Below are 15203 nucleotides of genomic sequence, written 5' to 3'. Positions count from 1 at the left end.
GCACATGTGTGAGTATGTTTGTACGTATTTTTTCAATCTTAGCTTTGAAAAAGGATGCAAACTCATTGCATTTGCTGACTGAGAGGAACTCAGAGGGCATTTGATTTGGGGGCCTTGCTAGCTTTTCCACAATGGTGCCAAGAACAAAGAGCCAAAGGGGTGAAATAAGGAAAACAGGTGAGGGAAAGAGGTAGAACATCAATGAATTGGGGTGGTGGTGGGTGTTCGGGCGTCTGCACAATTAAATGTATAAACTGGCCAAGAATAAAAGTATTTTTTAAAACATTTTTACAAGCTTTTTTTCCAAGTATAGCAGAAAGTGTGTGTCTGTGTGTCTGTGTTTGGTTGTGTGCATGTATGTGTGTGCACATGCATGACTTGAGAAACAGTGTGACTTTCTTGAGTTGTTTTTCTGCCATCATGCAACCTTTCTGAAGTCAGTCTATCACAAGATAACCATTGTGCAACTGTGCACTTTTGAAAAGCAGAAAAGAGCTTGATGAAAACACTCTTGAGATGTCTGTCCTTCGGTTGCCATCACATATTATCCTAGGTGAACAGCAGGAGAGGAGTTTGCTGGCAGAAAGGGCATACACGTCTTTTACCTCTTTTGAACATGAAAAAAAAGAATAATTCTTTCTTGCTATTTTTGTTGTTGAATTCCTTGCGTAGAACTAGGTTGTTCGGAAGCCTACAAAAACATTGAAGGACAAAATTGTGCATCAACGTGTTCAGAGGAGAAACAAAATCCAGGGCAGTCCTGAATAAAAATACATCGAGCACCTCTGTAGTTACTGGTGCACAAAAGTCTCCCTGCAAAACATCACTTTTTTCTAATGGACCTGTCTACATGTAGATGGTCATGTCCATGCACTCGGAATGGTTTTGTTCTGCAAAAGCTATGATCCAGTAAGGGAATGTTTGTCACCGGTATTTATTTTCGGGGTCACCGGAGGAAGATCGGGAAGGGTTGTGTCGTTTTTTTCATTGCTGCGGGCAGGGTCATCCAACATTTTTTGATCTCAAGGGGAGGGTCATTAAAAAATGGCCCATATTTTAAAAAAATGATTCCAAAGTAGGCTACCTTGTTTGAATATGTTTTGATGTAACATAGCCTAATCCTCAGAAACGCCTCCACCGTTTGCTAAAATTGATCACATCATCAGACCCCCGTTGTGATTTGTTTTGTCTAAAGAACAATTGTCAGTATGCTAAATCTACGAAATGGGCCTGCCTTCGTGAAGAAGACTATAGTTTTCAAGATCAGAATGCAGTAACATTCAGTAAGCAGCAGCGTTGGTCAATCAACGTTTGACAAAAGATCATGTAGAATAGGGCTACTTATTAAACTTCTCCGTAGGACAGGGTCATGTATTTTTTGACTACGTTGCGGGGAGGGTCATCAAAGTTTTGAGGATTGCTAGGGGAGGGTCATGCAAAATTTGACGACCAAGGGTGGAAATCTTCTGAAGACCCCAAAAGTAAATAACGAACAATCCCTAAAGTGATGGGCATTCAGGCAGTGTAGTTGAGAACACACAGCAGCAGAGAGCCATAGGTGAACGTTCAACAGAATGACTCCTTCCTCTTGCATTTGTGGATGAGTTTGAGTATGTATGTGTGTGGGTTTCTCTGACCTCCTATTATGTGAAAGTCTTTGTCCTGGTCCTTGGCTTGAAAGCTCTCTTAACAGGATTGAACGTTTCGAGGAACAGAATGAAGAACTTTTTTTCTGAACCTCTATATTGCCTCATCATTGAAACCATTGAAAGACCCATTTGGAGCTTGTGCTCTCAAAAGCATTTTTTTTGTACAGAATGATATTTGTACAGAATGATAGGAAGCACTTTGAGTTTTTGACCATATAGGATTTTGTCCATTTCAAATATTTTAGTTGAACAGTGTATTAACTTTGTCTTTGCAAAAAGAAAAAACAGAAATGAGGTTACTTGTACTGTGCTTTTCCACAAGAATCTCATCAGAAAGCCTTTGAAAATACTGCACTTGATGTCTCTATGTTCATCTTACCAGAAATATAAATATGCTTTGTAGTTGTGGTCAGCCATGAATGCAGCAGCACAGCCCTGAGATTCTGCACATGTGCAGTTTCACAGGCATGTCAGGAGTGAAGGAATGTGAACCAGCAGCTAACTTTGAAGGCAAGCCAGGCAGCGCTACTTTAAAACGGCCACTCCGTAATTTTTTGTGAGTTGTTTGGACTGCTTAATTCCTGGGATGCGCTGCGGAACGCTAATGACTGTGTGACTGTGCATCCCGGTGCTAAATTATTCAGCACCACACACTACACACAGCACAGCACAGCACAGCACAGCACAGCACAGCACAGCACACCACAGCACACCACAGCACACCACACCACAGCACAGCACAGACCGCTGCTGACTTTCCTCAGACATCTCTGAGTCACACACACACACACACACACACACACAATTACCTGTCAGCAGTAATCCACTCTTCCACAAGTCCACGGGATTCAACAGGGATTTACAGACTTTTTGAAATCTGTTTTTGTTGGTTTTCATGTGTACAGGGAAGAGATTGTGTGTGTGTGTGTGTGTGTGTGTGTGTGTGTGTGTGTGTGTGTGTGTGTGTGTGTGTGTGTGTGTGTGTGTGTGTGTGTGTGTGTGTGTGTGTGTGTGTGTGTGTGTGTGTGTGTGTGTGTGAGTGACAGAGAGAGAGATAGTGAGGGAGAGAGAGCATGCGTACACATGGTGTGTGTGTGTGTGTGTGTGAAGGTGAATGTGCCTTTGTCCTTGTTTACACACTCACTCACTGCTGTCTTATCAAGCTGTAGTAGAATGGGTAATTACGGTATGTCCAGGAGCCATAGTCACACTTAAAAGTGGATAGACATTAGTAATAGTAGATTGGCTCCGCAGATCCTGTGTCCAATACAGTCTTTGTTTGTTCAGTGTTGTGCAGCCTCTGTGCTATTTTTTCCAGATAGTAACATCTTCATTCTTGGCTTTTTCATTATGGGCCCCAGAGACTCCTTTGCCCAAAACATTGCCTTTAGAGATTCTGGTGAAGAGAGAAAAAAGATATTCAACACAGTAATGGAGTTCAGAACTTTATGTTGTCCTCAGAGACCTGTGCAAACATAGGGCTAAGTTTGTAGACTTTGTGAGATGGTATATGTAAACGTTATAATACGTTATAATAAGACAGCCTCATGTGTTGGGGTGATTGCAGTCAGGCATACAAGGCACATAACATCCTAAATTCATGTAGTCTCACTGTTCAAGTGATCGATTTGGTAATGACTGGTGTTTCTACCCAGTGTTCTACAAAATGTGGAGTGTCCTTGACAGTGTTATAGTGTGAAGTGTGAGATGGTCAGGAGACTGATGATTAGGATGGTACTCAATGCTATTGTATTATGAAGTCTTGAGGGAGACAAGGGCAGTAGGTCACAATGCAGTACGGAAATAACGGTATAGTATAAAGTACGGTATAAAGATGTTGAGGGTACTGAAATGTGATGATTTGGTATGCAAAAAGCAGAGTGGGTAGCCTACAGTGTAGAATGTGGACCTGTTTTTTTTGGAAACGTACTTCGACAACTTAGACAACTTCGACAACTTATAACTTAGCTTCTTTGTCAACAAGGTTAACAGACCTATGTCATGTGCAAACCCACATAAAAGGCACCTACGTCATGTGCAAACCCACATAAAAGCCACATAAAAGGCACCTACGTCATGTGCAAACCCACATAAAAGCCACATAAAAGGCACCTACGTCATGTGCAAACCCACATAAAAGGTTAAATGCTTTCTGGAGGAAGCCCATCAGACCAGCATACTGGGCGTATAGACTTGCATGCATGTGGCTCAAAAATAACCTTAAGAAAGAAAAGGACAATCTGCAGTCAATCAAGTTAGTGTTTGGCAACCGACCATTAAGCTGTTCTCAAAATCCTCAAAATATGTCAAACCTAGAAAGGGGCCACACACAGTGTGCCTCCAATATTAAACCATCCCGTTTAAACACATGCTACATACACACAAAAATATCTGTCCTTCTTCTATTTTGCAAGCACTTGTCAATCAGCATTATACCTTGGCATAAATGATCTAACGTGGGGCATTTTAAGCTTATGTAGCATGACCAGGTGAACTGACAAAAATATTATTGAATCAATGAACCGACTACGCCACCAGAGGGCGCTAAAGTCCCTCTGGAAATTGAATTACACACTAGTGCATCAAAGCACACAGGTTCGTAAGGAACGACAGAGACAGGATTACAGGGAACAATTACTTTCTCTTTTTAATACGTCAGGAGGTATAAAATACAAATGTTATTTAGGACCACAAAAAAATAAACAAAACGTACATTGGCGCGGGACAGGTAACCACACAATAATGAGTTGGCTTAGGCTTCCCCTGAGTAGCTTCAGTACAAGTTAACACGATGTAACACACAATTAGCACAGCAAGCACATCTAGTTGAATATAAGCATGCATGGAAGTAAATCATTAACACAGCACACAAAGTTACACTCGGCATAAGGCCTGAGCACTGCACGTGAGAAACTACTGTAGGGTAGTCCTACTGACCAGTTACAGGTGTGTGGTGTACCCGACACGGCCAACACACAATACATCAATACAATAAGAAACGAATCAAACGTAAATCAATCAAACAAAAGAGAACTAGGACCCACACATCACATTCACACACGCCGCTGAGTGTCAGCGCGCAACCACGCGCGTCACCAAACACTCTCTCCACACGAGAGTTCCAAGCGCGCACCGCGCGTCACTTAACACACTCTCCACACGCACGCACTCGTCCACAATAATTGTCGGCAGAACAAAAACAGCAGCGCGTCAAGGGCCGTCGGCCCTACATATGTTGATCCAGGCTACCTGCAGACAGAAGGCATCGGGGGAAAGTATGACTAGGCAGCCTACATATTTAAGAATTTGAAGGCAAATGGTGGAGAGTGTAACATACCCGATGGGCGAGGCACATCGCCTACGCCGACAGCAGCAAGGGCAACAGCAGTAAAACGGACAGGCTAGGTACAGCAGTTGCCTGGAACAAGATGAGGGCATGCAGCGAGTGAGAGGAATGTTTACGATTAAAATATAATCAGTCGTAGGGACAACGGGGGCATAGCCTACCGGGAGAAGTTGAGAGAATGCCCACGCCAGCACTTCAGCAGAAACTCAAGCGGTTACGCTCTTGGTCAGAAGACGCACCGCAGGACCAAACAACCCCACGAGGGCTTCCACATCCCCGGGGAATACATATGCCTACGGGTGCGGGCTCTCCCAGTGACAACAGAACCCAGAGCCAAATGATGATCGACCAGCCGCCGCCCAAATGAAGCAGGTGTAGCGCTTTTAAAAGAAACTAAAATCTTAGCAATTGGTGCTCCTCACTCACATGACACACCGCGCCACAGCCAATTGCCGCTGTGGCTTAAAGTCACACGCACCAATATGCTACACTTACATCATTGCTGGCACATCACTTTTTTCACTTACTTTCATCGTGATGACATTGGAAGGTAGAGGGAAAGCTTGTGTGAGTAGAATGAGAATAAAAGCCTTCCCTTGCATCTGTTCCTCCAGCTCTCTCTCCTCCTATTTCCCTTCCTTTCAAAAGCCCTCTCATCGCTCACTTTCTTCATCTTAAAGTGGATAGGTCAGCACATAGAATGACAATTTCCCCTTTTTCTCTTCCATACAGGGCTTCTCTTTAGCTCTGAATGATGGCCACATCTACACATGGACGGACGGCTTAAGGAGGATAGACTGGCACGACAACGAGAGCATCAGGAGGGATGAGTTGCGAATCGGTAGGAAAAAAGGCATTTTTTTGTACCCGCACTGTTTTTCAGATGTTGTTGTTTTCACAGCTAGCTGAAAGCCCGTAGTAATAGCCAAAACACACGCATGTACGCACACAAACACACACACACACATGCACACACACACACAAACGTGCACAACGTGCAACGTGCCTAAACAAATGTGATGCGATCTGGGAAAACCCTTCACATGGTGGGATTTTACATTTTTGAGATATCGTTACCATTTGAAAGTCAATGTCAACCTCTTTCCAAAGGTGTTTTCATTATTTTCATATCTTGTCTCTATCAAATGTTATACTTAAGTTACCCAAAGTCAACTTAGTCGTTCAGAGGAATTCTGAGAAAAAACACTCTAAAGGTTGAGTATGGAGCTTGTGGCCAGAGGAGGTATTGCAACTATGCAAGGCAATTGTGGCCACAGTGAGTATTGCAACTATGCAAGGCGATTGTGGCCAGAGAAGGTATTGCAACTATGCAAGGCACTTGTGGCCAGAGTAGGTATTGCAACTTAGGAAAATGTGAGGTTGAGTATGGAGGATTGTGGCCAGAGTAGGTATTGCAGCTATTTTTTCTTTGATTTATTTACGTAATGTGTTTAGTTTTGAGTTTGAGTCAAAGAAACAACTAAGGAAACAAACAAAAAACATCCTTGTTTCAACACAGCATGGATAGCACATTATTATGGATAATAATTATGACCATATTAGTAATTATTATTATTAATATTATAGATATTGGGATACTCTGTTTAATTGAGCCATTCTAAGCACTTGGGACACTCTAATCCCCAATGGAGACATTATCATAGTTAGCTTTTCATTCAGTGCTTGATTATTATTATCATCTTTCGTACATTAGTTTGTAAGACCAATTGTAATCCACATCAATACAATGTAATGTTCCTAGACTTTCGCTGTGCAAAAATTGTTTTCTTAGGCCTACTTTAAAAAAATGCAGGGTATTAGCTCATACTCTCTCAGATCACTACCTAGAATTTGGATCACTCCAGGTGAGAGGGACTGCTGAGAAGCAGTGCAGCGTCCTGATACGATGCTCCGGATGCCTCACTGATGGTGGGAGATACGGGCAGGACAGTTTTTTGGTCAAGGTACCTCTTAAAGATTAGTCTCCTCCTTCTGTATTGTCTCTAGTGGAATTTTGCTCTCATCCATGTCCATAGCACAGCCCCACCCCCCAAACCATCACCACAACTGAGGTAGCTCATCATAGAAGGCGACTCCGCCCCCAGTCCCTCACCGTTACTGGATTACTTAGAGTAAGGGATACTGGCAATGGAGTGATTTCCAACCGCTCAAATTTTCCAATTGCTTCAGGGTTAACATGTACCTGATGTTGGCAAAACAAAAATTGATCATAAATAAGTAAAGTTGACAGAATTTGAGATCAGACTTTGGAATGACCTTATATCCAAGTGAAGGGGCATTAGGTTTAACTACTGTTCCTTGTAACATTGATAATTTTCACTACCTAGAGAATTAAGTCTCAGAAGCAATAGGCTACCTGAATGAAAGCAACATTTAAAGATTTCATTAATCTCATTTATTTATCTTCAGTAAATTTGGAATCCAATGGCACTACTTCTGAGGACAACAAAACACTGGAAAAAAGCAAGAGTAGGCCTAGCACATTGCACTTGGTTTTGATATTCATTGATTATTATTTATTTATTTTTTAATTATTATTATTATTATTATTATTATAGTAAATAACAGAAGGCCACTCATCAAACACTACCTACCACATGCCTGTTAATTTAAAATCGGTTAAACGAATGTAGGCTAATTTCATTACTTTTCCTGGGGTCTTTTTTTTTCTCTCCCAGAGACCCTCAAACTGCTGGCGAACTGTGGGTCGTCTATAGGCTACATACTGGCCTCTGTGTATAGAATATAATTTCAAATTAAATTGTCTATTGATTCGTCATGTAGGCCTATAGTCATGTAGCCTATTCGTAATTTACTGCCCAACTTTTGCCATTTTAAAATAGGTTCCTAAAGCATTCCACCAGGTAAAGAAACGAATGACGTGTATTGGACCTGCCATTTTATTGTTTAGGGTATGAAGCGAAAATATCAGCAAAATGTGTCAAAAATGCAAAAATGGGAACCATCAGTGTCTCGGAAAAGTGCAATGAGCTCTCTGCTCGGGAGGTAAAACTTGGTTTTGCGCGATTCCATAACACCAGCTGCACGCAAAATAAACGAACATAGGCTATAGCCTACATGCCTCGGAATAGGCTACTTGTAGTAGGCTACAGTACGGTGAAGACCGCTTTGTTTTTTACCCTCTGTAGCAGGCAGCACAGTCATAACAGAAGAGAAAATGTTTTCTCCGCGCTTATCTTTTTCACTATCTCGCGCGTCACTTGAAAGGACTTAGGTGATTTGAAAGACTGGGGTGAAAGTCACCGGTGCATCTCAGTTTGACTTTGAAATGTGACTGTTGAAGATGTGTTAACTGAACCCATTAGTTAGGCGAGACATAGATGCATAGATATATTATTTTTCAACATCTGAGTTGATCCAGTGACGCTTCTACAGTGTTACGGAGCCAGTTATGACAGTTGATTCACAGCCAATGACAAAGTGTGTATACCAGCGCGGCAAAAGAATGAATGTTTTCGCTATGCGCTGCCTCGGAATAGTAGCCTACAAGAGCACTTTTGACCCTCTGCAGCAGGCAGCACAAAAAATAGAGAGGAGAAACTTTTTTCTTCACGCTCTTCACTGTCCGGTGCGTCGCGGGAAAGGACTGACATGAGGTTAAACGTCACCGAGTAGGCTATCTCAGATTGACTCTGGAAACGGACTGCTGAAGACGTGTGAACTGTGAACAAATTCATTTGGCACGGTTCTAAATAAAAGCATTTTAATCTTCCACATCTGAAATGATCCGATGAGGCTTCTTTAAATTACAGAAACCTAACAAGCCCTGTCTTGACCACATCTACATCTTTCAATTCAGCACCGTTTATTATGACAACAAGGACACAGCGCAGTAAATTAAACTTTTCGTTATAGATAAATCACACGGGCGCTTTACTTTTAGATTTGCATGTGAGCTATCCAATACAAAATGAAATCTACATTCCAGTGCCGTTTAGTAGTCTAATCGTAGTTGTAGTGATAAACTGCAAGAGGCACATGATGAGACTGAGTTGAAATGCACAGAGCTCGACGACCTCTCCGATCCACGGAGAGGTGTCGCCTACTGTTTCTTTGTATTTATTGTTCCTTCTTTCTTTATACCTATTAGGCCTACTTAAGAAAACTCTGCTTCATCGAGACAGAAGGCATTCTTAACTGCTCAGATGCGCTGACAATGAGTGAATACACATGTGTAAATTCTGAGCCTTCACGTCTACAAACTCTGATGTTTTTTTCCCTCACCTCGCGCGCCCCTGCGCTACAAGCGTAGTCACCACGTTGGCTGCGCAGGCAGACTGCTCATGGGTGCCTCCCCTCTCACCCCACATCGGGCCGTTTCAATCTTCATTTTAACACATTAAAACAGCGATTTCAGACAAAATATTTTCAGAGATGATAGACAAGATGTTAAACAGCAATAATTTAATGAAAAACCGATTTCAGGAAAACATCACTTCTCGACCTATTTTCGCTCTTTCCTGAGAAACGGCCAGGGCAACATCCGACGGGTTTTCCCAGATCGCATCACAAATGCCTGTCTGTAGGGAGGAGATAATAAGACACTGACTTGTCTTTTATGGGTTGCATTTTAGGAAGCGCTGTATCGTCGAGAGGATGTTGTTTTAGAGCCAGTGCCAGGAAGCCAGTGTAAATCACCAGGTGGCCCACTGAAGAGTTTCATCGATCCATTTGGATTTACTATGGGTTAATAATGTTACAGTCGCAGCTTTTCCTGCTGTAAATTTTAGGCACATTAGGTGCTCGGAGGTATTGGGAAGACAAATCACCATGGAGATGCAGCATAAGCATCTTATTATGGTCTGTTTTTCACCAAGCATGGTCTTTTCCTGCCAAATGAGTAGAATGCATTACCACTTTATTTCTAGATTTGCATCCCTCAGCCAAGGTCAGTCACAGACAAGCCATTAACATCCTCGCAACATGTCCTACACAGCCGCAAAAAAACAACAAACGGCCGTGCCAGCAATCACTCTGGAACATCATCACAGCAGAAATCATTTTCAAAAGTGTTTTTACACTGCTATGTATAATATGTGAGAAAAGTACACAGAAGCTATCTGTGTGAATGCCCTCTCCCTGTACAAGCCTATTTGAGTGTTGCCTTAGTAACCAGAGCCGTATCTCCGCACACCTGTCAGACAATTCCTCTGGGGCGACGGGGTCAAGTCATGAACTCCCACTCACAGCCAATATTTTCAATTATCCCTCAAATATCAGACGCATCAGTGAGCATGGTCTTTCTCTCCCAAGCAATCAAGACTGGAGAAGAACATAACAAGGCATCCAAACAGGGTGTGTTGCCCAGCAGGCCTCCGCTACATGGTGGCAGGAAAACCCAGGGGCTCCTGTAATTAAAAGGGCTCTCTTGCAGGACCGGGAGGATGGTGCATGTTGTTAAGAAAGGCACAACATCTTACAGAAAAGCACTTCACACTGTTTGCAGAGTTGCCAGTGTACTATAGATGGAAAACAAATATCCTTAGCACCTTTTTTGTTTTCTTTCTATTTTCTTTAGGTCAAGATGAACCATACAGTCAGAGTCTGAGATATACAGTAGATAGGATGCGCTGTGGAGTTCCTGACCAGACTGGTGCAATGATACATAGGATGTGCAAATGAGGTCCTAAGCAATAGAAAGGTCATACGTGCCAGACATTACTGTGAAAATCTTTGCCGCCTGCATATATATTTTTTTTCTTTACTTGCAGTGTAAGTTGCTGTAAAACAATGTTTTTCAGCTGGGTGCATATGGATAGATTTTCCAAGTTAATGCAATTCTCTTGTTTGCCACTTGCCCTTTTCGGTGCATATTGAGCCCAGTTTATAAATTAAGGAAACTGTACAAAAGAAAACAAAACATTCATCTTAAGAAGAGATGCTACCAGCTAATTTCCCTGTGCAGTTCAGTGAGCTAGAGAATAGGCTACCCAGAATTCCTTTGTGCTGCCCAGAGGATTTAATGTTGACCCATCTCATCAGTCTCTCTCTATCTCTCTCTCTCTCTCTCTCTCTCTCTCTCTCTCTCTCTCTCTCTCTCTCTCTCTCTCACACACCTCTCTGTCTCTCTCTCTATCACACACACACACACACACACACACACACACACACACACACACACACACACACACACACACACACACACACACACACACACACACACACACACACACACACACACCCCAACCATCTGTTGGTGACAAAACAACTTGTATTCATTTTTGATGAATCACAAACTAATTTTAGAGAGCAGGCACACATGAAGCATGAATAATAGATCGCAGTCCTGTTATCTTGCGCCGAATCAGGTGTCTTGTTTTTGCGAGGCGGCGTGATGCCCAGTGCTTCCAATGCCGGGCCTGTTTATATCAATTGACATGAGGGTGCGCATCATGAAACCGCAGATTTGAATCGACTCAAACAGACTACCTCAGACAGCTTGTCAATAGTGGTTTTACATCCAGTGCCGCATCGCGGAGCGGGATGGGGGGGGGTTGGGATGCCACAGCGGCTCTGGTGTACAGATGCCTGTGTGGAGCCAGAGTGATGCTCTGTGTGTTTTGTAACAAGTCGCTGGCCCTGCTGCTCCACACAAACACCACAACTGGTCTTGCGATGCAAATATTTAAACACGTTTTACTCCAGACTGTCATTATCGCTGAATCAAGCTGTTGCAGAGGCGCTTTCAAAGGCAAGAGAGCAAAGGCATTAATATGGAAAGCTAATGTGTGGGAGTTGCGGGAGAATAATGCACATTCTGGATCGCTTCTCCCTCTCCCTCTCTCTGTCTCTCTTTCACTCCCGCTCTATCTTGCGCATGCTTTCTTTTTTACTTCTCTCTGTCTCCCTTTTTTCCTCTTCCATCTCCCTCTCTCTGCCTCTCTCTCTCTCTCTCTCTGTATCTATCTCCGTCTCTCTCTCTCTCTCTCTCTCTCTCTCTCTCTCTCTCTCTCTCTCTCTCTCTCTCTCTCTCTCTCTCTCTCTCTCTCTCTCTCTCTCTCTCTCTCTCTCTCTCTCTCTCTCTCTCTCTCTCTCTCTGGTCTTAATCCAGAGAGGATGCCCCGTGGTGTGGGTGTTTGGTTGCTTTAATTATGCACAAGGAAAGATGTCTTTTTCTTCCCTCCTCATCGTAGTGGGAGTGATCGTGCTGGGCACACAGGGAAGATAATCAGAGAAGTTATTTAGATCTCGCCCCTTCGAAAGACAGAAGCTGTTGTGTGTTCACCCTCATTAGTAGTGCAGTAAAAAAGACAGCAGCCGAAACGCAAAATTATAACTTCATTGTGGCCATCATAAAGAAAAGGCATGAATGGAAATAGTTTTGAAATTATTAGGCAAAAATTTGGTTTGAAAGAAAAGTTTGTGTGGTAAGAACTTTTCTACTGTAATATATTCAGTTGTGTTTCTTTGTTTATTCTTTTGCATTGTAATGAGTCTATTCACGTTTGTGTCTCTTTCTTTTTTGTTTTGTTGCATTCTGTTTTGGAAACTTTCCATTACTCTCAGATCAAAAGCAGTGCTTCACATCAGGGGCATTGTTATCAGTGCAGGGGTGGGATTTGCACATCAGACAAAAAGATCTGTCAGACTAAATTAGACCAATGTGTGTGACAGGGAGTTCATGGTGGTTCTCATGGCTGTTTGTTCTTAGATAACCTCAAGAAACTCTCATATACTCCTTTATGCCCAACGGCTAGACATATGCTGGCTGCTTACTGTATTGGATAGAGAATGTGTTCATCACAGAACATGTGCTGCCGTGTGTCCCAGACAAACCAAGATCAAAGAATTTTGAGCATTGTTTTTATGACTACTCTTTGTGAAAGAGCACCGATTTTTCTAAACAAGGATACCAATTACCATTTAGTGTCTCTAGCCATTTTGAAATGACTCATGACATATTATACCCATCCTAGTCATTCAAGTATAGTCATTTTACTTTTACATAAATATGCATTAAATGCACACCTGTTTCCAGACTTTCTGCACACTGAGTAGGCAATGGTGTTGAGCTTAGACTAAATATGTCTGTGTTTTTGTCTTCAGGAAAAGGAGAACATGGGAAACCTTATCCTCTGACTGAGGATGAGTGTGATGACTTGGTGTACAAAGAGAATGGCTTTAACATCTACGTTAGCAACAACATTGCCTTGGACCGGTCTCTCCCAGACATCAGACATCCCAAGTAAGTAGTGCCATTGCCATGCCTGATGGAGGCATAGTGGTAGACTTTAAAAAGATACTTAAATATATAATACGTATAATAAAATATATTTCATTAGTGCGCTATCTGAAATTAGAATTCAGTAGCCTATGTATGCATACATCTTCGTTCTCGCTGGAGAACGGGCTTCTCGTGATCGTGGGTTTCTCGCAGGAGAACCAATGTCCATGCGGGGAACCGATCATAAAAGTGCTTTATGCGGTCGCTGGACCACTGCACTCGAGGAGCAAACAGCAAAAGACAAATTGGGCAAGGTCGCTGGCCATGGTGCTGAAATTACTGCCGAGCCTAGGATAGTTACCAGGATAGTGGCCAACTTGCTCAAAGTCCACCAGAAAAAAAAAATGGTTAGGCTAAATGAAAGATTGTAATTCTTAATTCTTTGTAGTTTTAAACTTCTGTTTGCTTTATTTGTAATAAACAAAAACATCAGACATAAAGTCTGTAAGCCTTGATAGATTTTGGCAGGTCTTATAGTAAGGGAGACTGTGGGAACACTATGAGTACAGTTAGTTCTATGGCTGATGCAGTGCCCCCATATTTCATGCCAGCATTATGCACAACTTGGCTTTATATACATGTATGCACTCCATTAAGTCCCAAGTATAGACTGGGTACAAAAGACAGTGGGACAATTGGCAGGGATAACACAGTGCATAAATTCCCTTCAGGGAGCAGGGACATGAAACAGTGCTACTGTATATGGATTAATCCATTGACATGTCCCAATACTGTATGTCACATACCGTGCCATATGATGAAATATGCGGTAAATGCAATCACATGAGACATGCAGTAAATGTCATGGAGTACACAGTGCCGTCCTCTATATGTGATTCAGAGAGAAGGTGGATTTATAACATCAAAGATGCACTGCTGGCAGACTGCCCTGTAACAAGCTTATTTCATATCCAGCGTTGATATTCCGCACAGGCTTTAAATGAGGTGTTTGATGGATTGGTCAGTAATAGCTCTCAGAAGGCAGCCTTTCCAGAGGCAATGTATAGAGAGGGAGTGGGTGGAAGAGAGAGAGGAAGAGGGAGTGAGAGAGATATATACATTATTAGTTTCCTAAGTAGGAAAAGAGGAACCATTCAGTCTGCGAGCTACATTTATCCTTACTGTACCTCTACAAATTGCAAATCCCTTGTAACCCTCACATCTGTGGGTCGCAGCAGGTCAAAGTGGGAAGTGGTCCAGGGATGAGCCAAAGGGGCACCAGCTGCACAAAGTGGCTTATTTCCTGCTCCATCACCATGCAGCTCTTGCACAGCCACAAACTGACACATTTTTCAGTTGGTCCGCATAGTATTCAGATAGTCAAATCCTACTTGTAGTTTAATGCAAGGCTGTAAAATGAAAATCAAGGCTTGTTGGGATTGAAATATCTGGGATTCTGTGTCTATGTTTCTGAGAACCAATGTTTCTATATGAAGAACGTATGTTTGAGAAGTATGTTTCTATAGTTTGAGTTTTTTTTTCAAATAGGTAATCTGCTTTGCAGTTCTATTGACATAGATATGTGAACGAGAAAGAGAGAGTGAGACTGTGTGTATACATCACATTTCCTCTTTCCAAACACCAGTAAATAAATACATGAATAAATAAGATGGAAACAGACAGCACAAAGTCCGCACCCTGTCCTGGCTCCAGCCATGTAGACTGTGTGGCAGTGGTTGCAGATCCAGTCAGTAATCAGGTGATGGCATACTACACCATACAGTGTTTATTTACAATCTCATAAATACCCCCAGCTTGCAGCGTGAAATCTGTAGCGCGGTTTCAGAGGCCGCATCTGAATCATCTGCTCAGTGGGAACTGCCGTGTCGGTAATGAAGCTCGTTTCCAAGCAAAAAGCTGTGCAGGACAGTGAAGGCTGTGTGGTGTTTTTTGCGCTGAGTATCATCCGCCCGATGACTACACGAAGATGAAGAGGGAAGTG

The 15203-nt window shown here is 42.5% G+C and overlaps 1 protein-coding gene and 1 long non-coding RNA gene across 4 annotated transcripts in view; one reads left to right on the top strand and one right to left on the bottom strand.

Moving 5' to 3' along the window:
• Window positions 1-15203, top strand: part of galntl6 (polypeptide N-acetylgalactosaminyltransferase like 6) — a 251250-nt gene that overhangs the window by 51602 nt on the left and 184445 nt on the right. For all 3 annotated transcript variants that reach the window (XM_063193005.1, XM_063193004.1, XM_063193003.1), the window contains exons 2-3: window positions 5728-5836; window positions 13084-13222. In XM_063193005.1, the coding sequence (XP_063049075.1) occupies window positions 5728-5836; window positions 13084-13222 (248 nt within the window). The remainder of the gene's footprint in view (window positions 1-5727; window positions 5837-13083; window positions 13223-15203) is intronic.
• LOC134443060 (uncharacterized) lies at window positions 4721-5417 on the bottom strand. Its single transcript, XR_010033552.1, has 3 exons — window positions 5157-5417; window positions 4987-5067; window positions 4721-4898 (listed from the first exon to the last, which is right to left on the bottom strand). It is a non-coding gene; the product is annotated as an uncharacterized LOC134443060 (long non-coding RNA).

The sequence above is a fragment of the Engraulis encrasicolus genome, unplaced genomic scaffold, assembly GCF_034702125.1.
Source record: "Engraulis encrasicolus isolate BLACKSEA-1 unplaced genomic scaffold, IST_EnEncr_1.0 scaffold_27_np1212, whole genome shotgun sequence".
Classification (NCBI taxonomy): domain Eukaryota; kingdom Metazoa; phylum Chordata; class Actinopteri; order Clupeiformes; family Engraulidae; genus Engraulis; species Engraulis encrasicolus.
The sequence above is the reverse complement of the archived record's forward strand: the minus strand, read 5'-3'. Positions and strand labels throughout refer to the sequence as shown.